We start from the raw sequence: 27,288 nt of genomic DNA, 5'->3' as shown, positions 1-27,288 counted from the left end.
TAAGAGACTTCTAAATAAGGAAGATGTTGAAGAATTTTTCTCTTAAACAACATTCTGAGGCATACTGGGGGAAATTCCCAGGTTTGGAAATAGTTTAGTGAATAAAAATTCACACACTGAAAAAAAAATGAGTACAAAGATAAACTTTAGTTAATCTCTAAGAGAGCTTTGAAATAAGACTGCTTTATTTTTATGTAGTTATTACAGTGAATTGGTTTTCTACCTCTCCTTTTACACCTGTATTTAAAACTAAGTTTGCATCGATGCTTCTGTGTTTTAGTCCTGATTAAGCAGCAAAACCCGTAACAAAACAAAAAAAAACTGATCTTTACATACATTTCTCTTTCTAGATTTGTTACGCCATCAGCTTGGGAAAAGAAATCACTGAGGCACAGAAGGTAAGTTTGTTTGACTCCCCATAAATGTCTGTCTTTTCTGCTTTTGGTGACACTGTCCATGTAGCTCTCCTGTACATAAGAAAAAAGCATCCCTACTCATAATGACAAAGTTGTGCAGGCATGTAAAACAGGCTCTAGGGTAGCTCATAACTGCAAACTTAGTTTGACAAAGTGTGAAAAAAAAAACGTGTTTGGATGAAGTACAAATTGCAGCCATTACTGTTTCATTTCTAGAAATTCACATTCATTGCTCCCCTAGGAGAAAAAAAGAATCTCATGAAGACTTTCCACTTCAGTGTTGTGTAGGAGTACTTACATGCATTGGCATTACATCTTTATATATATTTTTGATGCTATGATTTCAGAACAAATTGTAGGAATGAGATTGTAGGAATGAGGTTTTAGTCATAGTCGATAAGCATAAATATGACAACTTACCAAGACAGTAAAGGTTTTCTCCTTGTCTTTCTTAGCAATATAAAGTTCAAAATAAAAGACCAATTTTTCCATACTGTTTACCTCTTTTTTTTTATTTTTCCTCAGGACCCAGAAGCATTAGCTCAGCTGATGAAGTCTGTGCCATTAACAAATGATGGAAAGTTCATGCTTCTGAATGATCAGGCAGAAGAGGATGGAACCACACACGAAGAAGGGGAAGAATCAGAAGCATAAAAACTCTTGGACCTTTCCTACCTCCTATCTGGGAGCAGGAAAAGCAGGGAGTCTTCGCAAGAAGCTCAGTTTTTAAATCATCTGTGCACGCTCAAGGCCAGCTTCCGTCATCGTGCTAGAGAGAATGTGGTGTCTTTGCAGTGGAGTCTCCTCTGGCTTTACAGCAAAACAACAGCAGAACCTTGGCCTTTGGGAATTTTTGCATTTGTGAATGTGTAGTGTAGAGGGGGGGCAGGGAAGCTGACAATCTTAGGAGATGTTTCAGCATTAGTCCTTTGCTGCTGGCAGTTCGGACAGCCGAACTGTCAGCCACAAAGGGTTAATGTTACTTCTGCAGGTTAACAGTGAGAAGCCTTCATTTCTGCTGAAATTAGTACAAGTTGTAAATTGTCAGCTCCTTTAAAGAAAACATCAGGCCTCAAACTTCCTACCATAGTCAGTTTTTATAGTTTGCATGATTCTGTGCATCTGAATGAAGGTTAAAAATGCACTATTTACTTTATTTTCAGATGAAGTTATTTTAGTCTAGTTTAAGTGTAACAAGATTTATCTTTTGTGCTAGTCTATTTACAAAACAATTTGTTAAACACTAAATTTTTCCTATTAATATAATCTATTTTTATATTGCATCTGGAATAAGCTTACAAAACAAATTTAAGTGCCTACTCTTACCTTTATGGGGACCGCACTCACATTCTGTAATTAAGTAATGGACATACTGTACCTCCTCGATTTATTCTTCTAAAAACCACTGACATGCAAACATCAGAAGTAGTCAACAAGCGGGGCATGTTAGCTGCGTGCAGTTTTTCTACGGTTAGGTTTGTTAAGTTGCCAGAGACAACTTGTAAGACAAGTAAGTACTTTTTATAGAGGTCTTTGTATTTTTAACATTGTGGTGATGTACAACAGTGGAGAATCTACCAGCAATCTTCGATTTTAAGAAGCTAAGCAATAAAATGCTAGATTATCAGTCTATAGGACATTGACTAGTTTCACAGTACATTCCTGAAATTAAATGCTGTATATCTTGGCTAATAAGTTTAGATTTTTTGTCCCCTCCAGTTTAACCTGAAAACATGAGAAGCTGCATTTTGCAAGAACAAAAATAAATAGGAGTACGGGGGGGAGGCAGGAGGCCATCCATATGTGGCATTGTTTATATTAATCAAGATAAGGTAACTGGAACAAATAGCTGATGTTCTTCAACTGACTTTAACTCTTCTGAAGCACTTAATAGGAAACTAGGTTTTCTGTAAACAGTATGTGCTACAGCATCTGAAAAGTTACAGTTTGCAAGTGTTTGATGTGGAATAAATTCATTTAGTTGGTTGTTAAATGTTTGTAAGAACCATGGAAGACAACTGTTAGTAACTGACACAAACACTTCTTCTTAAATAAAAGTTGAAGCTGTCGTATTAAAAAAAAAAATAAAACCTCCTGAAGTGCTGTTACTGAAGACACTGAGAATGAGGTTCTGAAAATTACATTTATTAACAGTTGTATGTACATAAGGTACTCTACTCACAAACCAGACTGAGGTAACAAAATACCCTTTTGTACAATGAGTTAGGAAACACTGTTACATTTGGTCCTTTGTACCTGAGAAGCTGAAGACAGCTGTTGTTGATGGACATCAGGTGGAAACTCAAATTTACTTCTAATTAGGACCTCTGGAACCTACCCTTCAAGCAAAGCTGAACACACACCAGCACTTCACCTCCCAGGGAGGCACTGAAAGGCAGTGAGGGCATCAGCTGCGCTCTGCTTCCCCTACCCTTCTCCTACCACAAGGAGGAAAGGCAAGGCAGCCCCCTGGCTTCTGGCATAAAAGGACACAGCACCGTATCAGAAGCAGGTTTTAAGACCTCTGGAGGAGCAGCTGCCACCACCTCCACCTAGAACAGCCTCATCACAAGACGAAGCACAGGAGGGCAGCAGTGGCAGCCGCCTTCTCAGGGAGGTAGACTGGCCTTCAGCCTGTTCTGCCCCTGACTTGAAGGAGAAAGAAAACTAGAGATCCATTTTATGTCCCTGCAGCAAAACTCATCGTCCTCACTTCCCTTTATCACCTCTGGGAATTTTGAGCGAGCAACACGCTCAGTTTAGTTTGGAGGATTATTTTTTTAAATATATATTTTAGATCCATCATCATCTCCAGCCAACCTGTTGGAGCCCAATTTGTTCCTAAAACCAGAGCAGGAGGGCAAAAGCAATGAAAAGAGTAGCACCACAACAAGAGTTCTGCACCCCTGCCAGATACTTGGGACAGAGGAGTGCCATCCAAAACCAGGACCCAACTTTGTATTTCAGATGAGAAAAGCTTTCAGTATCCATGTGCTGCTACATGACAAAAAGTGTAAATATAACAAACTACAATCCTGTGTTAGCAAGAATAGCTCTATTATCACTGTACATATTTGTTTGTATATATTTTTGCCACATATAGTATACATTCAGGTCCCAACCTCAAACAGGACTCTATAAAAATAAGCTCATGTCTTCTCTGTAGAATTTCCATTACCAGAACCACATGAATTTGTTCACCATCATACGCACATTAATAACTGTGGAGTATCACCTAGCTGAGATGGTCTTTCCAAAAAACGTGGGAGAAGGAAAGATACAAATGCAGACTTCATTAGAGCACAGGTAATGCCCTGACTGGATGTATCTACCTAGCAGGTCCATCCTGGGGGGGAAACAAACACTATGCGTGAGTCTGCTGCTGTTGCAGAATCAAGATAGTGCCTGACCACTCCAAGTGAGGAACTTCCATGCTCCCGGATGAGATAGGAGTATGGCAGTAGGTACACTGCAATTGCAACAGGATGGAAATCAGCAGGAACAGCCAGACCGCTGCTGCTGTTCTCAGCAACACTACTGAGAGCGTTCAGTGCGGGCACAATTTGGTCAGAAAAGAAAGCATACATAAATTATGACAAAAACTATCAAAAATAAATCAAGTAATGCAGCATTTTTTAGGGCAGTCTCTGCAGTTAAAACAAACAAACAAAACCTTTAATGAGCCCAGCTGATTTGAACAGTCCACAAAGCTTCTGGGTCATGTTTTCAGAGCCAATGAAAGAATGAAAGGACTTCCATCAGTCTGGTCTCTCTCCAGTTGCAACAAAAAATTTGTCCTAGTTTTCCAAATGCTGAACTGACTGGCAGGAAAGAATGAATCAAAAAGTCTGCCAGGAATTGTCTTAGCTAGTGACACAAGGGTGAGGGGAGCAATCTGAACCATTTATATTAAAGCATTACTTTTTTGAGGGGGGAGGATGGAGGGAATAAGAAGAGATGAAAGAAGCTTTCAAGTACAGTCTTAAAATACAGTTAAGAATGCCAAAACCCAAAAGGTAATTCTCAGGCTGACTAGAGTAGTTTCTTCTAGCTAGTAAAACCTAGAAGTCTGTTATGTTCTGGGAGATTAAAACACAAGAGAATCTTTTAATGGAACTGGTGTTTACTTTTAAGCTAAGTCTAGCTATTTACTTAAGTCAGGTATCTGAGTTAACTCTTGTACAACCTAGAAACCTCTACTCGCAGGCATTAACAGATGTTAAAATTTATACAGAGTTCTCACAGTGTTCAGCAGCTTCTGAAGCCTGCAGTGCAATTATTGTTAATAACCAGGCATGTAAGACTGTATTAACAACACAGACAATACAACAGACCTACAAAGGCTAAGAAACACAGATTTGAGGCTGAAACTTGCAGTTAGGCACAACATATTCATGAAGTATAAGATCACTTAATAGGTACAGACACTCATCACACAGTGTCTGGTCATAAAAGGAAGAGCTGATTGTGGTTCTGTCTTGGCTCTTGATTTCCTTACTTCTGTGGATGCAAATCAGACCTTCAGCATGAAATGAAAAGTAGTTTGTTATCTTAACTCTTCTGGTTTTCCCTTTCTCTGATACAGGGGGGGAAGATTAGGGGAAAATAAGTGCTTGGCAAGATCTTAAGCTCCCAGAGTGCAAATCCCATACTAATAATAAGGTTTTGTGGAATAAAACAATAAGGACTTCCACATTGTGCAACAGCTTTAACATACCTTCACAACGTACACTGTTACATCTACAGTGTAATTTGTGGCTGCATTAAGCAAATACAACAGGACTGCATCTGGACAACAGATATTGCACCGTATCTTCAATTTTCTATTTCTTGTTGAACAGATAGATGTACAAGTTCAAGTCTTCGATCAATGGCCTATGAGTCTTTTTTTTTTTTTTTTAATAGTATGTTAGAGATGCCAGAAAGCATCTAAAAATTAGTAAAGTTTTTTTTTGGTATATACAATTGTAATTCAAAATAACTACCTCCAAGCTATATTTTATGTAGTTATTTTCAATCTAGAGAAAGTGCTGTAGATAAGTAGCTCCTGAAAAATATGAGTTTTTAAAGGAAAGCTGAACAAAAACAGACCTAGCCTCATTGGATGTTAGTAATACCATTACACATTTTCTATTGGGTTTTACAGACCAAGTAAGTCAAATGCAGAGCTTTTACCCCTATAGAGTGTTACTAATTTTGACAAGAAAATGAATTATCTGAGTAAGTAATTATCACCCATACCAGCCATATCATTTCACAACAGGATCTGCAGGCGTAGAGTTGGAAAGATCTCCATTGCTTGTTTTAACAGCTTCTTCTATAAAAATAACAATTGGAGACATGGATTATGTTTAACATTTTACTCAAGGCAGTAAAAACAGCCTTAGCACATGTATCACGTTGATCTCATAAAGCACTTGATACACTATTCCACGGTCAGCATACGCTAACTGACCTTGTGGATCAACTGACCTTGTGGAACAAAGGATCCTGGCCTTATGAAGAAATTTCTATTTGGGGTGAAAGGTTTCTTCTCATCAGTAGGATTACTTGTGTAAAGATTACGTATACATGCTTACACATTTTGCAGAGTGCAAGTCTAAATATTGTGGTAGGAAGCAATGATACAGCCATGTTCAAATCTTCCAGCCTGGTATGCCTTTATAGCTTTCCTCACCACAAAATACATTTTTCAGAAAACTGAACATGTACCATGACAGTGAATATTTTACTTGAACTATAAGTAACTGCTATCCTACAGAATGCTCTTCTAAAGAAGCCAGGACAGTATATCTAGTCCTACTCACCACAATGCTCATAGCTGGCTTTTGAATAGCACATTTATTTGAGAAACACCACTGAACATCAAATATAAATTCATACTAAAAGATTTTTCTTTATGAACTGTTTTCCTAGTACAGAAGAAAAGTGATCTTTGTATCAGTAACAGTAACCTCAAAGATTATTTGTATCTTTTGTCAGAACTAAATGGAATTGGTAAATTAGTTTCCATTGTTTAAAACACTACTACATTCAGCCCTGAGAGAACTGAGTTTCTAAGCAACTTGTGACTGAACATCTACATCTGAATATCTACTTCTACATTGTAATCTTTGGGAGCTTTCACATTTCTTTAAGAATTTTTCCAAACCCAAGAGAATTTCCCATAAATAATGAGGGAGACTATATAAGCATGAATGTAAAATGCAAAATTCCCATGTTACCTAAGTCAAGAGAGTATATATCACAAATTGACATCCTGCCCTTTGAATGTAATTCGATGGTAGACCAAAACATATAATAAATATTACACGTGTGAAAGTCACATATAGTATCTACAGTATCTGCCTATGCAAGTTGAAAAGCAGCTACTAAACAGCAGTTGAAAAACACCAATTTCACATCAAAGGTTGTGCAAAAAAACTGCTAACAACATTAGCAATGGAGAGGGTAAATATGATGCTAAAGTTACTGAATTTAATATTACTGCAAGTATGCATTCTCCCTGTCCCAGGTTTTGCTTGTTTGTTTCCAGAAGCCCAGCTTGAAATTTAACTTTTCCAAAGAAGGCCTCTTGAGCTGTTTTTGACTACTTAATCATCCTGAACCTCAAAATTATCTCAGGAATACTGATTCAACTCAATAGCAAGAAAACAATTATGGAAAAAAAAGAAAAGAACATTTTCCCTACTAAGACAAACTCTTGGGAACCTAAGTGGTCTACACGTAGTATTCACTCACCTTCTTTTTCTTTCTTTTCCTGGTTTTCTTCTGCTGCAGTTTTATCTGCTCTGAAAAAAATTCTTGCACTACTTAATGAAAAATAAAGGAGTTCAAATTCCTAAGTAAAAAGATACAGAAGAAAAGTGTCAGTGCATCACAAGAAAAACTTTGTAGACAGATTAATATTCTTCAGAAGCACCAAAGGCAACTAGATTTCAGTATCAACATCACTTATGTTCTGTTGACAATCTTCCTCCATTCATACCCTTTCCACATGCATTTTACAAAAAGCATAAGTCAGCCAGAATCCTTAAAGAGTAATTTAAGCAAAGCAGCATCGATGCAATAAATCTGTGACTAATCCACTGGGGCTGGATGTGAAGTTTGTAGCCACAGTGAGAATTTGAAACAACTTGCACATGGAAAACTATGCAACCAATAATTTAGATGACTGCAAGGTAGATCAGTTTCTAAACAAGGTTCAGTGATATACATGCTTGTGTCAGTCATGCAGGGCTTCTCTATTCTAGCAACAGCTGTGCTTTTACAGAATGTAATCACCAACTATTTATAAACAAACATCTGCAGATTTGTCCCATAACCCCTTCAAATGAAAAGCAAAATGAGAGAGACAGGTTTTTATATCTCAGATAGAACCTGAACTACTACACTTGAAAATTCAAGTGTATCTTTCTTCTGTTTGACAGCTGGTATGCATCATTCAACTCAGTAATTCAGAGAATTAACACCCAAGCAACTGAGGGTTCACAGCGTTATGTTAAATTTCCTATAACTAAGATTTTACAAAAAAGTTATTCGCTCTGATTTAAACATTTAGGTTTCAGTTGCATTCAATTTTTGTCCAGTGGACAAAGCCTTCTAATCAAACAACTCAAATTCCTGACTCACACAAATATCACAAATGCTTATGACATCCCTTCAGATAGTACACCTCAAGTCTTTATTGTTTTGTTTTTTAACACTGTTGCTCTAGGCAATGCTTTATGTTGTTTGTTCTTGATGAGCTTCTTTAGAAACAAGCTCCCTGAACTGTGCTGAACTCAACACATAACAGAACTAGACCCATGCTATACCTGTAAGCAAACTTCCAGTCGCTTGTGAGTAAGGTTCATAGTTTGCAGTAGTTTTTCATCTTGATTACTGGACTGCACATTCTGTTGCTTAGCTACTGCTCTTATTTCCTTCACATACTTCTCTCTAACAGACTGGAACCAGTGCAGGGAATCAAACTCCTGGTACTGATCCAAAAGCTTCAGAATGTAAGCCACACCTATAGTAATTAACAAACCATGTGCCAAGTCAACATGCAATTTATAAAACATTTTGTGAATGTTATTAATGGATCAGTTTAAACTGATAATTTCCATGCAATTAGAATTTAAATTGCAATTTATTTACAATTCAATCTAACAGGAAAAAGAATCATAATAAAGAACAAGCTTCAATTTTTACAAGCCTTACAGCTTATCCAAAGACTTGCATGAATTCTGATCTGCTGAGACCTGCAGGCTTTGAAAGAAACCAGGGAGTACTGACATATGACAAAACTGGCTGCTGCCATAACCAATTACTCCATGCTTAAGAGATTCTGAACAAAATTGCCCCCAAGTCCACTGTACTAGAGCCAAGACAATCCAAATTTATATTATGGGAACACACATAAAAGACAAACTGTTCTTCCAAATATCCATTATGTTGGCTTACCTAAATGCTAGTCAGCAAGCTGAAACTTACCCATGGCAAAGCCATCATCAGTGAAAGCTGCTCCACTTTTATTCTTCTTATTCAACTTCTCCTTACAACTGATTGAATGCTCTACAAAATTGAGGGTCTGAAAGAGTGAAAAAAATGTCTTGGAGTCATCAGCAGACATAAAAAAAAAAAAGAAAAAGATTCACATACTGACATGCTGTTAGATAGAAATATAGTTCTATGCCACTATCTATGCTAATTGTGTCTCCAATCACGAGGAATTTTTTTTTTTTTTTAGAAAAATTTGTCCTTTTTCTAGAATTTTGGGGAAGAAAGTTAAGTTTTGGAAAACATTTGCATAAGTGAAAACATAAGGTACATCTGCTGTTCTTGTCAAGACTATTACTTAGCAGTCTGTTGTTGATTAAAGATAAACATGTACATAAATAAAGGATAATTAGAATAACCAGCATTCCTGGAAAGCTTAAAGATAACACACTGTTGCTTTAAAACAGTAGGATATCACTTTATTTAGAAATTTATAAGAAGACAGTCTTACACTTGCAATGATGCTGAACAACAGATCCAGGCAGTAGTATTAAGCAATGGGTATGTGTCTGTATGCAGTAGCTACTCTGAGACATGTAAACCTGAGTACATTAACAATTTCTTAAAATACTACAAAACACTTTCAATTTAACTACACTGAAATGCGTTCCATTTTCATCAAATGATGGCATTTTCTTGAAACTGTGTTAATCAGAAAAATATCCACAAATTGGAATCAAAAAGAACAAAGTGTTTGCCTTAGCCTTTTACTGTCCTTCACATCTATCACCATGACATACTCATATTCTCAGTTTTAACAAATTCATGGCAAATATTTATCTTACATTCTAAAATTAGTTTCTAAAATGGTGTTCTGGTTTTGGCTGGGACAGTTAATTTTCTTCATAGTAGCTGATATAGGGTGGTGGTTTCAATTTAGAATGGAAATCGTGTTGATAACACACTGCTGTTTTCACTGTCGCAGAGCAGTGCCTGCACAGAGTGAATGACTTTTCAACTTCTGATGCTGCCCTGGGTGTGCATGAGAAGCTGGGAAGTGCCAGAGCCAAAACAGCTGACCCCAAATGCCCAAACACATGGAATGTTATGGTCCATAACACATGGCATCATGCTCAGCAACAGAAGCTGAGGGGAAAGGAGGAGGAGAGGGACACATTTGGAGTGACGGTGTTTGTCTTCCCAAGAAACTGTTACACATGATGAGCCCTGCTTTCCTGTAAGGACACACCTGCCTGCTGATGGGAAGTAGCAAGTGGATTCCTTGTTTGGTTTTGCTTGTGTGCACAGCTTTTGCTTTACCTATTGAACTGTCTTATGCTCTACCCAAGAGTTCTCGCAATTTTACCTTTGCAATTCTCTCCCCACTGTAGGGGAAGTGAAGGCTGTATGGTGCTGAGCTGTCTGCCAGGGTTAAACCACACCAAATGGCATGTTATACCTACCATGCAATTAATCTGTTTAGACCATTTAGGCCTTCAGATGGAACTGAAAAGAAAAACAAGGCTTTGGACAACTACCAGCAAAACAGTTCTCAACACAGTTCTACTCATAATCAGGGAAAAAAGCAAGACATGTTAATCAGTAGTCATAAACAAAATATGGAAACAGAGACTTAGACTTCTTTTTGTTAAGTATTGGTACAAACAATGAAAATACTAACCAGTGGGGGAACAATTATATAGAAGTTCCGCAAGTGCATATTCTTTGGGCTGCGGAATTCAGGAGCAAAGACATCCACAAGCATTTTAAAGTATTCCGTTCCTTCTGCAAAGTTACGAGTGAGGTCACTGAGGACAGAGTCCAACTGCCTGCAAAGGATGAGCAATGTGTTACCTGTTTTCTGCTACAAGTTTGTTTACTTACTCGTCTCTCCAAGTAAAAATGCCCTCTTCACCCTTTGGCTACACCTACAACCCAGTATTCTGACCAGACAGTCCAAGATGACACTTGGCCTCTACAACTACTTTCAATGATATAGTCTGATTTATTTTCCTCAAAAGTGTTCTATAGAATACTTGTTTTTGCTTCCCACCCCCCCCAAAGCCCTGAATATTAAAAAAACAAAGATGTCAGACATGTGGTGAGAAACACTTGTTAGCCTTTAAATCACAAATACATCATCAAGAAACCAGATTCTGTAACACGTCTCTTAGTACAAATGACACTTTATATTCATTTTTAAAACTGCTTGTATTTTCTCTGCTTTTAACACATTTTTGCATAAAATTAGTTTAACTTAACACGTGCACACACACAAGCAGCCAACAGTTGCATTTACAGCTTTAGAATTCTAACTCTCTCATCCCAACCCTGCCCCAGACCTCAAAGCAGGATATTAGGGTACCTTGCTGCTTTCTGTGTTTCTTCTGAGAGTCCTTCTTCTTTCACCAGCTCTTCAAAATTAACAATGTCTTCCAGATCAGGAACAAACCTGAAAACTTACTGTTTGTTAGGATTATCTTCACCTGGTTACATTCACTGAAGTAGCTAACATAATTTATAGTATATTTAATTTAGCCTTCTGGGCTCAAACTACTTGTTTAAGTTTTATCTTATCTGCCATTCTATTCTCATCTGAGTCCTGTTAAATCCACTTCTAAATACACACAAAATTATTTATACTACTTTTACCAGCCTACCATCTCCTTTCTCTAACACTTGTCCTTGACAACTATAAATTTATTAACATTTGCAAGAAAAACAACTATTTGTTGATACATAAAATCACTAGATTAATGACCTTATATACTTCTTTACATATAGATAGATGATTGTATCAAGGAAGTGTTAATTTCAATTTTAAGTTCTTCAAGATTAGTCCTATTCTTCTTTTAACGCACTTTCTTGAAGTGACTAACATCAGGAATTTCTTAATGATGAACTACTGGCTTATATACACATTCTATTAATTCTTTTCCATTGTATTTGCATATAATTTTTTTGATTTGTGGTGTTTTAAGGCAACCATTGAGCAGGCCTGAATCCAGGCAGTATTTTTGGTAATTCTACTGCAACGAAGGAATAAAAATGGATTTCTTAAATATTTAATCAAATAATAAATTTACGGCAGGTGGGTGAGAACCTTTTCAAGGGAACATCACCACAAATAGAGAGCAAAGGAATGAGCAAGATTAAACAGAAAAATCAAGTATTTGTGGAAGTACCTAATTGCACTACTACAGCAGTGAAGTCCACCAGATCTTATCATTCGGACATAACCCATAGCATTGCCTTTAAAAACAAGAAAAAAAACAGAAGGAATTTATAACTATTAAATATATATACATGTATACACATACTTCAGCATTCCTACAAGCTCTGAAATGTGAATTAAAGTTTCCAAATGGTATTTCAGCTTTTAAAACAGTTTCTTTGCAGAGTTAAAACAAAAAAAGATAAGACATTACATTGAAAACTGATGTCAAAAGATGATTATTCATCTGTCTAGATGAGTAAAACACAAAATCATCATCTAGCAATGTTGAGCTCACTTGCATGATAGCCTAAGGGCCAAATAGTACAAAATCTTTCCTCCAGGCACGTTGAGTACATACAAGTTCAGATCAGTCCTACACATCTGCAGTATCAATGGCCTTTTTCTGAAAAATGTCAAGAGTCTTTTACCAGGAAATATACTCAATCTGGATAAAAGTCACTTCCCTAAAGAAAAGGAGAACCTAAAAGGAAACTAGGTTCTATGCAAGATGTAGATACATTTTATATTATGACATGCAAGGCCCATTTCTGTGCCATTAGATAACAGGTATTTATTTTCCCTGGGTACAAGTGAAGCACTTCCCATCTGACTAGTTTTAGCCTGTGCTAAGAGTTCAGTTACAAGACTATGAAGACTTCTTCCATTTACTAACATTTATAAGATTGTCTTAGTGTTTCATACCGATTTGACTTATGAGTTGTCTGAACTGGTCAAGGTAGCTCTGGCCATCTGGGGTTATTCCAAGTTTTCTGATGCCTCTGTTGAATTTATCTGCTCTTTCAAATGGATACTACAAAAAAAAAGATTATAGTAATTTGTAAAAAACCCTGCCAAATCTTAACAAATTCTATTTTTATATCATGTCAATACTATTCTATTTGCAGTGCATCCCTACCTCACAGTGACAGCTTCAGCTTTTTTTTTTTTTAATTATACACCTGCCTGTTTCTATTAGTTTGTAAAAATCATTTGACAAGTCACTTCTGCGAGATGAAAAATGAAATAGAAATGTTACTGTGAACAAGAATGTATTCCTACAAGAAAAAAAAAAAAACAAACATTTGACATGTGAAGAAGCTGACAGCATATTTTACTGAAATACATCGCATGTCACATTTTTGAGAAATCAGTTTTCCAGCATAGGAAATCAGACCCTAGTCCTCAAAATTTGACTTACTTGAATAAATGTCATATGTCCATATCATTTTGGATTCTACCTGAATAATCTTATTATTCAAAACTGATAGCAACTGTTTAGCATGATTAGAACATAAAGCTTAGAGCCTCTAATCAACCACAAGTGCAGCAAATTAATGTTTTCAGGTTGCTTACAGAATAATTTTAATCAACTCCATAACATCAAAGAAAATATTCACGGAGGAAACAGAATGAAGCCAAACCACCCTGGGTACAGAAATTCAAAGCATTCTATTGTGCTAGGACAAAAGCTTTCATTTTGCCTGGAATTATATGTTTAAATAATGGAAAAGTTGTGACGTGTTATGCAGAGTTTAGTCCATCTTTAGACATGTGAAAGAAGTGCTTCTTTCAGCTAGGTTACTCTCAATCCTTCGAAAATTACTATACCTTGTGATCATTTTGATCCTTGACTTCCCTGAAGAATCTTATGTCCTTGATAAGTCTGGATTTGATATGTTCATCATACATGAACTGGCTAAAAATATAAAATTTTTTCCTCAAAAACTGGTAAGTGAAGTTGACCTAGAAAAAAAAAAAAAGTCAAATCAAGAAAGTTGGCAGAGTAACACACACCTCTAGCGACCCCTGCTCTGTAGCTTCCAAAACAACTTGTATTTATAGCAATGTAACTTTGAAAAAAGGAATCTATTTCTCAGTTTATCTCATTTTGTTATTCTGAACTTATCTATTTCACTGCTTTAAAGAATAAAGAAAAAACCTTCTCCAGGAAGACCTACTGTCTTCCAGGAAGGGCACAGGGATCAAGGAACAGATTAGCTATTTCAATTCTATGACCTGCCCCAAACGGCCATTATTTTCTGTCTGGAATATCCTGTAACCGTCTTTTTGAAACAATACAAGTATTTTAAGTTGAAAAGGGCATCAGACATGCTCAACTTCCTCATTCTTCAAGTAATGGAATCTGCATACTGTCCCAACATACCTTTTCACTTTCTCAAAATTTTCTAAAATCCTCTCCCATAAGATGCAAGTACACTTCCATCCTATGTATCTCATTTATTTCTCCTCTTTGCATAAAAAGCTTTAATGATGATCATACGTAAATAAAGCAGCAAAATCCACATCACTTGGAAATAAAGCAAGTAATAAGACAACTTTCTGAGTAACCAAAACCCCCATGATTAACTATTCCACTAACAAAATCATTCCCAGAAGAACAGTGCAAAGAAAGTTATTTCTCAAAGTGCAAGGAAGCATGAAAACCTTATGCTCCTCATCACTTGTGTAGCTGGTGCCATGCTAAAGGATTTGGCTTCAATGACTGTGGATCTACCTTTGAGAAACCATGTCTGCTGGGAGCTGATGGGATTCACCTGTCCACAAGGAGCAAGAGCTCTCTTGCCAACAAGCTGGCCCAACTTCTAAGAGAACTTTAAACTAGGCTTAGGAGGAGAAGGAGGTGGAGTTTTGTGTAACAGAGAAGATCCAGAGGCTGCTGATGTATTAGGAACAAACAGGGAAACACATGTGAAATGGAAGAGGAATTAAGGCTTGTTCCTCTAAAAAGGCAATGTGGTAAACAGCCTGACTGAAGTGCATCTGTATCAATGTACACTGCGTGGGTAACAAATGAGGGGAGTTGGAAGTCAGAGCAGTTAAAAAGCTGTGATCTAATTGTTATCACTGAAACTTTGCAGGACAAATCATACAATTGAAGCACTGCAGTCCATGGCTATAAACTGTTCAGAAGGGACAGGCAAGGGAGGAGAGGCAGGGGGATTGTCTTCTATGTAACAAAAATCAAACGAACAAAAAAAAAAAAGATTGCAGAGAGCTGTCTGAGAAACAGTGATGAAAAGGTATAGAACTTGTAGGTGAAAATTAGAGGCCAAGTCCAAGGAAACCTCACGGGCGGCATTCATTACAGGCCACCCAGTCAAGGGGATGATGCTGATGAAGCTTTCTTTCTTTGACTACAGCAAGCACCATACTCGCAGGCTCTGATCCTTTTAGAGGACTAAAATCATCTTGACAACTGCTGAAAAAGCAGCACAGCAAGCTATAAGCAGTCCCTGAGACTCTTGGAACACGTCCAGGATAGTTTCTTAATCCAGGTGATAAGATAGCCCAACCAGAAGAAAAGCATCTCTTGACCCACTGCTTATCAACACAAATGAGCTAATTAGAAAGGTCAAGATCTGGCACAGCCTGGGCATGCAGTGATCATGCCCTGGTGGAATTTAGGATCCAGAGGGATACAGGCCACGCAAAGAGTAAAGTCAAGACCCTGAATTTTAGGAATACAAACTTTCAGTTCAAGGAATTAGCGGATGGGATCCACTGGGAAACTGCCCTCAGGGACAAAGGAGCAGAATAGAGCTGGCAGTTGCTTAAAGACATTTTCTTAGAGCACAAGAGCTCTTGATTCCCGTGTGTAATTCCCATCAGGCAAGATACGCCAGAGACCAGCATAGCTGAGTAAGGTCAAACTAAAACATAAGAAGAAGTGCACAGCTCCCTCAGCCTGAAAGGAAAAGGCTCTGCGAAGGCATTATTGTGACCTTTCAACGTATAAAGAGAGCTTTTAAGAAAGATGGAGAAAGACTTTTTTTTTTTTTAATCAGAGTGGTTTTAAATTGAAAGAGGGTAGATTTAGTTTAGATATCAGAAATTATTTATTTATTTTTAAAACTGTGAGGGTGGTGAGACACTGAAACAGGTAGTCCAGAGAAATTGTGGATATCCCATCTCTGGAACTGTTCTAGGCCAGGCTGGATGGGGCTTTGAGCAGCCTGATCTAGTGAAAGATGTCCACATCCATGACAAGGGCACTGGATTAAATTATTTTTGATGGTACCTTCTAACACAAACTATTTTATGATTCTATTACTTCCACTTAAAATTACTTGTGAGTGAGTTAAATATTCAGCAAGTCCTCCGCCCCTTTTATTTTTAAATGGAGCCAGAAGAGAGAAAAACAAAGCAGCAAAGAGGTAGAAAGAAGTTGAGCAGAAGACTTGAAATTACCAACCTGAAAAGAAACTAAACTGAACGTTGGCACTGTATCCAAATCTGAGGACCACAATGATAAACTCCTGCTGTAGTGAGCAAGCTGTGGGAAGTGCCCTCATTTAACGTGCAAAGAGGTGAATGCCTTCTACCAGTTAAAGTGACCATCTTCACTACAGATATTCAGCAAATTGTCATAGATCTGCAGCTTTACTTCAAACACTCAAAAGCTGATGTTTAAGCTTAATGATTATAAGATCAACTTAAAATTAACATTTCATATCTGCTAGATTTGCTTTAAGTACAGTAAGAGTATCTGCCTATTAAGTATCAATAAGCAGCAACTTAGGAATCAGAATACTCTGTTAGTTTATTAGTTTATTTTCATGTTTATTGAAGGTCACAGTCCTACCAGAACATCTGTATCTTATTAGATGTGTTTACAGATCCCTTCATCAACTTCTATGTAGCAACCAGAAGTGACAGAACTCCCAAGAGATTTTACAATAGGAATTTGTATTGTCCAAGAACTGATTTGCTTTTTTCATACTCAAAAACCATTATTTTCACATTACTAGAACTGCACAATCAAATAAGCCACTGGGAAATACAGGAGCTTGGATCATCACTCGTGCACTTAAGCAGTACACTTTTGTGCGCTATTGAGAAGAGGAATTGAGGAAAAAAATAATCCAACAAATATGCAAAATATACTCACTGTTGTGTTCATGATTCCTGTTCCATGAGTTCTAATTGAATTAGCAATGTGTCGAATATTAATAGTGTTCAAGTGTTTGTTATTACTAGTTCTTTCAATGAAGATCTGGAATAGGTGGAGGGGAAAAACATTATTTACCCTAAATTAACCCTGTGATAAATTACCTGTCTAGGTAGCCCACACCCCGTTTCTGAGAATAAGCTAATAGGTGGTGATAAGGGAAAGAAAAAAAGAAAGGAAAGCATGCATACAATGAACTTCATCTGGTATGCTCCATCAGTTTCTGGAATGCTATGGTTCAACAATTCCAAGGCAGATGCTTCACCTGAACCCTCATATTTATTGAGGCTATCCTCCAATGATTAGTCTAATTTCTTCTAGCACTGTTTGTACTTTTGGCCCTACTGTATATCACGGCAATGAGCTTCAAAGTTGCCCTCATTCTTGCATCAAGAGAAACCAGTTATTCCCTGTACATATTCTCCATATCATTCACTGTTTCCCAACTCCAATAACCCATCCTAAGATATCCTTTTTTCAAGCTGAAAAATCATTTACTTAACACATCCTTATATAGCAACCAAACATCCCTGCTGCCTTCTTCTAGCTTCACTGTAATTTTTGAGTTTGACTGATCCTTCTGGTACACAGTACTCAAAACATACTCACAGAACATTTTCCAAGATATATCTACAGTATCCCCAAAAATATTCTAGAGCAGCAGCAGCTACTCAACAGCTTGTCACTGTGTATATTCAGCTTGAGTTACTATCTTACAAGTATAATCTGCAGTTCCCTTCAGACCAGAACCAATCCACGGAAGTATAGAATATATCTTACCTGATTATTCAGATTATAAAGGTAGCGAGACACAAACACATGAATATTTCTCATGATTTCCAAAACATCCAGACCCTGAAACAACATTTTATATTGAGAATTTTTATCATAATAATTCTCAGGAACCACTGACATGCCTAACCACTAAGACATGAAAATACCATTTGTGTATTTCTGTTACTTCAAAACATTTTAGGAAACAAATGTTTTCCCTTTTCAAAATGAAGTATCTCTCCACAATTTTTATTTAAATGTGAGTTCAGCTCACATTTTAAATTTGCACTTCTGCCTGGTTTTGCTTCCAACTTCCCTTGAAAGCAAGGAATCCACAGGTCTATTCCACAAACCCAAATTTTAAAAAAGAGAAATTGAACCAACCTCAGATTTGAGAAGACAACTGTTGAGGCTTCTACAGACAAACAGATTTCTATTGAGACTTAAGCAGCTAGCTACTTTTTGATGTCATTTTGCCCAATATGTCTAGAAGACTGGATTTTTTTATTTACAATATCAGTTTGAAATTTGTTTTGGTTGATAATCCCTTGAACAAGTCCCTTTAGTATCACTGTGCACAGAGAGCATCCTGTTTAATCTATACACTCTATTTCCAAGGATTGTACCAGGACTTTGTGGGGGGTAGGGTGCACATGTGCACACACGTGCATTTTTGTTTTGAAGCTTATACCAGAACAAATGCTAGGAAACCAATGTTGTCAAATGATGTAAGTCTTTACAACAATGTAATGGCCAAACATTATTGGTGCTAGAAAGCCAAACCCAGAAACAGAAACCATAATCCACAGCGCTTTTGTAGCAAGAAGTAGCTGGAGTTCTTAGTTCAATGCTGTCTTTCAACTTTGGAAGGAACAGCCATCAAGAACATTAGAAAAAGAGGCTGTATCTCTAAGAGCTTTCACCAGTGTGCTAACCCAAATAATGAAGCTAACAGTCTAAAACATCCAAGATACTAAAGTTCTCAAAGGAAAGTCTTCAGAAACATGATTTGTATTTCTTTTACACTCATGCTATAAACAGTGAATCTCCAAAGACAGATCCTGTTTCAGAAGCTATCCAGAAATTAAAGGCCATTTATTCCCCAAAATTTTTCTGTTCTCAGGGGCTTTAATTCCATTGTCTCAATCCTTTGAACAGTTAGCAAATACAATAGTGTAATGGAACAAGTGATACTCATCCAGTGGATACTGTACCTGTTCCAGAGTCTGACTGGGAAGATGTGCTTCAGTCATACTTAAACCATAGCGCTGAGTTGCTAGGTTTCTCATCTCACTATAGGTAGCCCAATCATGTAAAGCCACAGTTGTTAAGTTGTAGAAGGTCTTGTCCAAATAGTGAGTTACATAAGCTGTAAGCACATAAAAGGATGAACTAAAATAATCATTCCAGTTTAGTTAGGGAAGTGTGCTTTACTATATCATTTTACTTCTTTCCAAAGTATAAAAGAGATGAAAGTAATGGGATAAAGAAAGCGTATAACTACTCACCTTTTATGTCAATGAATCGATTGAAAAAACGTATCGGGTTGAGAAAGAAGAAGTGAGCTAGATCCTTCATACCAACTCTGAAGGGATTTCTGTCATCCAGTTTTAGGTGCGTATGAACCGACAAGCGCAGGTCCTTTTCTATCTCTTTACATAATTTGTCCAGCAAGTGCTATTCAGAGAGATTAAAAATAAAATCATATTCAGTGCCTAACTGCAGAGCTCTGTTAACAGAATTAACATCTCTTTTCAAATATGTTCTCAGAGCTTTCTTCTCATCTCAAGAAGAATGATTTAGGGCTATCTGCCTAGACAGTAAGACCTCATTCAGCAACTTGCCACAGAATATGCAATATTTGTTTCTGAACTAGTCAAACAAAAAGAGTTGTTCAAAGGTTAAAACCGAAGACTTGGGAAATCTGAATTCACATTTTTCTCTCTGCCAAACATTATTTATAATTCTAGATAGTGAGTCACTATAGAGGACACCTACATTTACAGAGCCTCTGATACTAAAAGCCATGCATACATACCAAAAGCTGATTTGACAAAATGCAAGTCTGTCTGAAGTATTATGTTCCTAACCAACACAGATACCATTAATAATGTCCTAAATATTCAAGACAGTAAGTGATAATTTTCTTATTTATTTCAATAGTTCACACCACCTCAAGGTTGCTAAGCTATTTTTATACATCACGTCATGTCTGCTACAGTAGACACTGGCCTAAAACATTCTCCATTGCATTGTCCTTCATTTCCATTTGAAATAAATTACCTCATTGAGCACTTCCATGATTTCTTTATCATAGCATTCCAGAAGCACCTCATAAGATTCCAAGTGCCTTGCATGCATCATAGCAGGTACACAGTCCCTCAGTGCACTAAACATATACTGAAATAAAAATTAAAAAGCTTTTATGCTTAACCAACAGATTGACAGACATATCAACATCTCAGATAGTTTGTGTTCAAAGCTAACAGACAATTTAAAATCATTAGTCTTCCACTTTCATCAAAACCAGACTTCACGTACTACTAAAGCTCCCTGGACTTAACATGCTTCTCTGAAGTACTTAGCTGCTGCCGATCCGTTCACTGGAAGGCCATAATCATTAGCCATTTCATCTTAAATGATCTGTACTATAATCATAGTGTAATTGACCACAGCATGCACCATACTGGATCAGATAATTGATTTTATAAGGATTAGTATGATAAAGCATGATTCACTGCTACAGAAATTTAGTTCCCTTGCAAATAGGGAAGGAGAGATGTTGGGTGAAAGAAGCTACAGGACAACTATCCCACCCAACATCACTGAACATGGTGTTAAATGCTTTAGAAATACTTAACCACAACTGCAAACAAGGACTTAAAATGTTCAAGTCTCGCAAAAAAAAGTGTTAATTTCAGATTAAAATGAACAAAGAACAGATGAACAAGGAGGCAGACAGTAGGAGAGATTTTTACAGCAGTCTAACAGAAATACTTTAGACATAGGACAAAAATTGTTTTTATATCCTCCAGACTGAGGAAGAAATTTCTGCATCAGAAGTTACTCATCTGGGATTTTTTGGGGGCTCTATTTTTTTCTCCTAAGATTTTCAGACTAAGCTTTTCCCTTTCCTCCCGTGAATCCCTCCCACTACTAACATTGTTACTTACATGTAGTCTAGCAGAATCAACTGCGTTTTCATACACATCATCTAAATAGATTGGAAAGACTGCTCGATGCCAGTACAAGAAACAACAGTCACATTGTGCTCGAACTCTAGAATACAAGATTACTAATTAGACAAAGAACTGGAAGAAGCCATTCTTCTAACACAGTGATATGTATTTTAGTGTGTTTAAAGACAACTGCTCTTCAAGCCTAAGTTTTACATGTTTATTTTAATGTTCCAGATGCAACGAACTCCAAAGCAAAGTTCTTGAATAAAGGTATTCAGCACTTCAGTTTTCCATTAGCCTATTTAAAAACAAAGCATCCCTGGTTTAGAAACCAGGTTTAGTCAGGCTATAAAAAAATAGTTACTCTACAGCAAAATCCTAACTAATTATTTTCTTATTGCATGCTACGAATAGCCTAGAAGTCAAACACATATTCTAAGCTTCTTCTGTAGACAAAAAATGAGAAACAAGCCCTTCTTTACAGAACTTGCATGCAATACTTATCTCGGTAATTTTTCCCACAAGTCATCCACTGGTGATGTTTGTTGTTCTCCATAAAATATGCATGTAACAGATATTCATCTGGCTTTCAGACGCCTAACGTTACGTTACTTGAGTGCCCCTAAAACTACACTCACAGTGGAAAAAAAGGCCTAGTGGTTTCAAAAGCTACTCTACACGTACATGCACTTACACTAACATTTATGAACAACTCTGATGATCAGTTAATCAGAGCTCTGGTTAAGAGAAGGACTTTAGCTTAACATAAAGCCTAGCTCTCTACCTGTCTCAGGAAGTGACAGAATTTCAAAGCGGCCAAAGTATTATTACCTAACTCGACTTGCACTTCCTACCCAAAGATTACCAAGTTTCAGGTTTAGCTATGGAATTCTTTTTTTCATCCCTGGTTTACAATACATATAAAAATCATGACCAGCATGCAGCTACCAGAGTTTGCAATTTGCACAAAGAAGACCCAGCTCCCCCCATGACAATACATCGCCTCCAATATATATCATGTGCCACTGATATATACCACTTACCTGATATATATACCACTTACATTTATATACACTGATATATACGCCACTTACCGCTCTGTAAGTTCACTGATCAAGTCTAATTTTTTCAGAACTAACTGAAGGGGAAGGAGTTCTTCATCTTTAAAAGTTTTCTGTTTAAAAGAAAAAGATGACAGTCTTATACATATATATTTTTTAATAAGATACTAGAGTTGAAGGTTTTTTCCAACCTAAATGTTTCTATGATTCTAAATAAGTGAAGGTCTGGAACAATTGTGGCACTTACCATCTGTGTTCCCACACTCAGTGCAAGGGAAACAATTAGTCGCCTCTGTTTTGTACTCGGCCCATTGAGGGTATTCTCAGCCAACACCAAAGCAGAAAGGACATCCAGGCGCTGCTCACTGTACTTTTTATCAGAAATGACTCTTTTCTTGATGACAGAAAGACACAGAAGTTCAGAAAAAAGTTAGCTAAGCCCAAAAGCAATATCTTACCTATTATTCTCAAAGTTTATAGATTTGTCATAAATTGAGTATTTCTGAAAACAAATTAGATTTTGTGAACAAAGCTAACTGAATCCAGATTAACTCCTTCTGTCAATTCAGTGGTATTATCTATCTACAAGCTTGGAATACGCACAGTTCAGCATGAACATGGGTCTGGTCATATTACTATAGAAACATTGCATAAACTGCATGCCAATTTTTGTTCTAACATACACTTAAGGTTTAATTCATTTACTTAAAAGTAGTGGCTTCCTATTGTTAGTAAAAATAACAAAAAATACAATTTATGGAAAAGAGCCAAAAGATGTATAAATGTGGTAATAATGGTAACTTCTGATTTTCTACAAGTTCTAGTTTATCAGAGAGACAACATGCCAAAAAATCATGTTAAAAATGCAGGGAGCCAAGTCTTCTGGCTAAGTTCATCTCTCAGATTTATTCATGAGTAGCAGCATTATTCAGAAGAGGCACAGTTTCACGAGAGTTAAATACTATTCCAACTTTAATCAAGTGTGCTCAACGTGAAACTCCTACCCCTCAATGCTAAAGCTATGCAAAGTATATGCCTTAGACCTTTACTCAACTTTGTCATCTGCTAAACACATTTCTAAGTACAGCAGATAAAAAAAGATTAATACTTATGATCTCTTCTATTTGCCAGCATTTGCCTATTACATATTTTCTGAGAAGGAAAGTAGTCAAAATATCAAGATCTGTTCACAAATCTGTTCCCTTTGATATCCACTCACGAGTATCAACATATTTCTATGCATTTAAAAATAATTTGTAATGCAATTACATATATAATTTGCAAAGGTTATGAAGTTATCTGTACACACAAACTGTTTCTTTGAAGACATGCAGGGTTTTTTTTAGCAGCTTTGAAGTTTTGAACTTCTTTAGTTGATGTTATTCCTGATATACATATCAGCTTTTTTGAAGTAAAGTTTTATTTTTTGGCTTACACCAGAAAATGTGGAACTGACGGACAAATGGAGATTATAGCCAAATTTCAAACATATCAAACAGGTTTTCTAACTAAAGAAATATACTGTTAAAATTGCAATCTCTGTGTGAACGAAATCAAAACAAAAACAAAGTTTTATAGCTGCACTGGTATCAGTGCCATACCTCCTTTGTAATTTGGCTACTGAACACAATAAAAGAACAAAATCAGCAATACATCAGAAGAGGTATAAAATAAAAACTCATTTTCCCTTTTACCCTAAATTCAGAAATACATGAGCTGATAAACAAAATACGTGTGAAACTAATTATATCTTCCTGTAAACAAAATATGTACTTATTATGGTATGTCACAACCATAAGCTGTTTCACCTCACTGAGAGAAATATTGAATTTATGCCCACATTAGAGCCCTGTAGGCCACCATATATTACCCACTTGTATTTTGCCATGTGGACAAAGATTTCAATAAGTAACAGCCTGCTTGCTTGGATTTAAAACAGATTGCTTTTAGAATATGATTCGAAAGGAGGTTAAAAGAGGTCAGGCTGAAAATCACTAGAAATAAACATGGAAAAGAACACGACAGGGATACAACAAGAGATGCAGCAGCTGAGAAGAGAGAACCCCTACTCAATCAAAAAATAGATAGCTATCATCTATGTTGTAAGGTTTAAGGCAAACCTATGACTTACTGGAAAGTTTAGACATCTATCAGTTTTGCCAAACCAAGAAAAATACTTTAATTTGAAATTAAGATTTCAATAAAAAACACTTAGCTTATAACAACTATTAGAATTTGAGTTACATACCTTGGCTACAGAAATAGAGTGAAGAGCCTGATACTGCAGATGCTGAGCAATGTGTGTCACGGAATCTGCCACAACCATACTTCTTCGGTAAAACATGTGTTCTATTGCCTTAAGTCAATGCCAAAACACAATAGTTGATGTAGTTACCAAAACTGTTGCCTCTAGAATTTGCATTTATCCCAGCTCACTCATCCACACTGCAAATACAGACTCTTTATACTTGCAGTATACTGTCAGTAGCCATTAACTGTCACAGAAATTGAGAAAATCAAACTATTCAAGGGCGCGAAGAAGTTTTGCAGTTTTGTTTAGTGCTTTCTTTTTTATTATTATAAATAATCCAATTCTGTTCAACGTAATTTTATAAAGGAATCCCAAACCAGAGTATTTCCTTTTTAGAAAAAGAAGAAGCAGAATACACCAACTAAGGAAACTGGTTAGAAGTTACATAAATCAGTTCTGTCTCCCAAACCTTCTGTTCTCTATTCAAAACCAGTCCTTAACAAGAAGCCACACAAAAGCAGTTCCTCTTTCAGGTTCCCCACTCCAGCACTTTCACAAACATCCCCACCTTTTTTTTTTTTTTTTTTCCATTTTTAAAGTATGTTGTGATGTTTGATCAAAGTTCCCTGTGACAACCTACATGAAATCAACAGTTTTCACTTTGTGACCTACCTTCAGAAGTTCCACAAGCCTGCACAGAGCTTTCACTGAGGTTTTGGTCATAGGCTTTTGCATTGACATGTAGAGATTCATTGTAGTTTTAATGATGGTGCTAAGACTGTATGCATAAAGAAAACCCTAAAAATAAAAGGGTATAAAAATAAAGTAAGAGGGGAAAAAGAAACAAATATTTTTACAATATACCAAGTAAGTCCTCTCTGTTTTCCTTCATACATGCCAGATAATTAACTTTTGCCTCTAATAGAAAGAGAATCACTCCATCTAAGCAACAAGCCTGGGATCTCAAACCTGACTAAGACCTTTTTTTAATCATTACAAACCTTCCCAGAAGTCAGTAAATCACCTGGTCATTAACCTCTCCTACAGTCATTCAAATTAAACATAGGTCAGTGAATTAATTAATCACCTGAAAGGTCTTACTATCACAAAAACTAAAACTTTCATCGAATAAATCCACCAGCAGTATTTACACAGTTCTATACATTTTCTAAATAGAACTGTCCATCCCACAATAAAAAATGAAGAAAAACACCATTCCCACAACAACCTTTTTCAGTTTACCAAGCAAAAAATCACTGTTGACCATGTACAGGAAGACAAAAATGATATTCAACTTAGTTCAAAGGAAAAGTTGTAACAACAAAAAAAAAAAGATGAGGAAAAGGCAAGTGGTCTAGGAAACTCAATTTGCTACAGAGACAAACTTACAAGTCCATTGCAAGTAATTCAAATATAAGAGAGACACATCCTAGTACATATGTGTCTTTAGATACGGAAGATCCAGGATCATGCTTCTATCATGTGCCTATTCACATCAGATTTCTGTCAGGCAGACAGATGCATAACAAAACTAGCAAAAATAAGTAAGATGCATCTTACATCAAGACTACATGCTGATAGTAGGCCCAAAAGAAAACCAGCTATCTCAGTACATAGTAAGATTCTTGCAAAGTACCATCAATAGGCAAAGCACTTTCAAAGCATTTTCAAAATCTTAAGCATTGAATATTTAGTCAATTTGTTTTCCCCATTTGCCTTGTGGAAAACACCTTTTACAGATTTACTCAAAAGAGTATCAACCAGACATTTCAAGTTTTAGAAGAATTCCCAGATAGTGCACTAACACACAGATAACCACAGCATTTCTGTAATTTATTTTAAAGTTCAACAGCTTGCAAAAAAAACATCTTTTTGGTATTGTTTTTTGTATCAAAATATTAAAAGACTGCACACCTGAATGAAGACATTACAGCGGTTAGAAAGATCTTCAGCAAACTTATCCATGCGTTGCTCCTTCGACAAGATGGATTCCATTTTTGTCATCCACGAGCTCACGAAGACATAATATGACTGCATATCTCTGGAGAAGGAAACAAAGAATGTGTTTCACTTCAAATAAAAAGAGTATGAGAATTTTCTCTTTCCAAAGCCTGAATTCTTCTATAGGAAATATATTACAGGTTAATTCCTCAGAGTAGTAACTTTCTCCATTCTCAAAAATATCTGAACATCATATTCACTTATGCTTTAATTCTCAATCGATAAGGATTAGTCTAGCCATTACATCTGTACAAGCATACCCGTGGAGTCAAAATCTTTTATAATCCATTCTTTCAAGAGACAAATGGCCCCCTGAGTAGTATATACCATACTACTTTAAATTAGCACAGTAAATAAAACTGCTAGAAAATGCTTTCAAACACCAGACAAAACAGTCCTCCACAAGTTGCAAGTTTTTCCTCAAAGTTTGAATTTGAAATATACAAAGCTTGTCATTACATCAATGCCAGACTGGACTGCTCTTGAATAACATACTTCTCCAGAAGATAATCTGCTTTGATTACACCAGTTATAATATTTAAATTGAGATCACTTTTAAAACTGCTATTTATTCCACAGTACAGAACGTTGACACTGCAATACAATACACAGTAGCAGTTACAACAGAAATGTACTTAGGTCATTGATAAGTGTCAAAAATTATTCATTAGTAAGTGCTCATATTTAAGGGAACAGTTATCAAAGGCTGTGGTTTGTGTTTGTTTGTTTTTTTTTTTTTTAACAAGTTCTTCCACTAGTAGTAGTTACCAGCAGAATTCAAATGAGCAGATGAAAAAAAATTGATTTATTATAATGTCCTCAAAATGACTGTGAATACCCAGATCTTTTTTTAAACCTTTTCTGAATCTTAAGAGCTGCAAGAGAAGATTTGTACCACTGCCCAAAACCAGAAGCAAAGCAGCAGTGTAATTATGC

The 27,288-nt window shown here is 36.4% G+C and overlaps 2 protein-coding genes across 4 annotated transcripts in view; one reads left to right on the top strand and one right to left on the bottom strand.

Moving 5' to 3' along the window:
• Positions 1–2,462, top strand: part of APPL2 (adaptor protein, phosphotyrosine interacting with PH domain and leucine zipper 2) — a 37,682-nt gene extending 35,220 nt beyond the window's left edge. The window contains exons 20-21 of the mRNA XM_068664438.1: positions 351–398; positions 942–2,462. Coding sequence (XP_068520539.1) covers positions 351–398; positions 942–1,070 — 177 coding nt within the window. The 3' untranslated portion in view covers positions 1,071–2,462. The remainder of the gene's footprint in view (positions 1–350; positions 399–941) is intronic.
• Positions 2,463–2,540: 78 nt separating this feature from the next.
• WASHC4 (WASH complex subunit 4) overlaps positions 2,541–27,288 on the bottom strand; it is a 41,545-nt gene continuing 16,797 nt past the window's right edge. Inside the window, exons 14-34 of one of the 3 annotated variants that reach the window (XM_068664424.1) lie at positions 26,266–26,392; positions 25,024–25,149; positions 24,349–24,456; positions 22,348–22,494; positions 22,134–22,213; positions 21,034–21,139; positions 20,144–20,260; positions 19,369–19,537; positions 19,075–19,229; positions 17,867–17,941; positions 17,027–17,131; positions 13,726–13,860; positions 12,820–12,928; positions 12,086–12,152; positions 11,266–11,352; positions 10,582–10,729; positions 8,895–8,991; positions 8,234–8,430; positions 7,158–7,257; positions 5,658–5,733; positions 2,541–4,992 (exon numbers count right to left, since the gene is read on the bottom strand). In XM_068664424.1, coding sequence (XP_068520525.1) covers positions 5,666–5,733; positions 7,158–7,257; positions 8,234–8,430; positions 8,895–8,991; positions 10,582–10,729; positions 11,266–11,352; positions 12,086–12,152; positions 12,820–12,928; positions 13,726–13,860; positions 17,027–17,131; positions 17,867–17,941; positions 19,075–19,229; positions 19,369–19,537; positions 20,144–20,260; positions 21,034–21,139; positions 22,134–22,213; positions 22,348–22,494; positions 24,349–24,456; positions 25,024–25,149; positions 26,266–26,392 — 2,323 coding nt within the window. In that variant the 3' untranslated portion in view covers positions 2,541–4,992; positions 5,658–5,665. Of the gene's footprint in view, positions 5,734–7,157; positions 7,258–8,233; positions 8,431–8,894; positions 8,992–10,581; positions 10,730–11,265; positions 11,353–12,085; positions 12,153–12,819; positions 12,929–13,725; positions 13,861–17,026; positions 17,132–17,866; positions 17,942–19,074; positions 19,230–19,368; positions 19,538–20,143; positions 20,261–21,033; positions 21,140–22,133; positions 22,214–22,347; positions 22,495–24,348; positions 24,457–25,023; positions 25,150–26,265; positions 26,393–27,288 lie in introns of all 3 variants that reach the window. The other 2 variants (XM_068664418.1, XM_068664408.1) reach the window with 2 other exon arrangements.

Source organism: Anas acuta, chromosome 1, assembly GCF_963932015.1.
Source record: "Anas acuta chromosome 1, bAnaAcu1.1, whole genome shotgun sequence".
NCBI lineage: Eukaryota > Metazoa > Chordata > Aves > Anseriformes > Anatidae > Anas > Anas acuta.
This window is presented reverse-complemented; position numbering and strand designations above follow the sequence as displayed.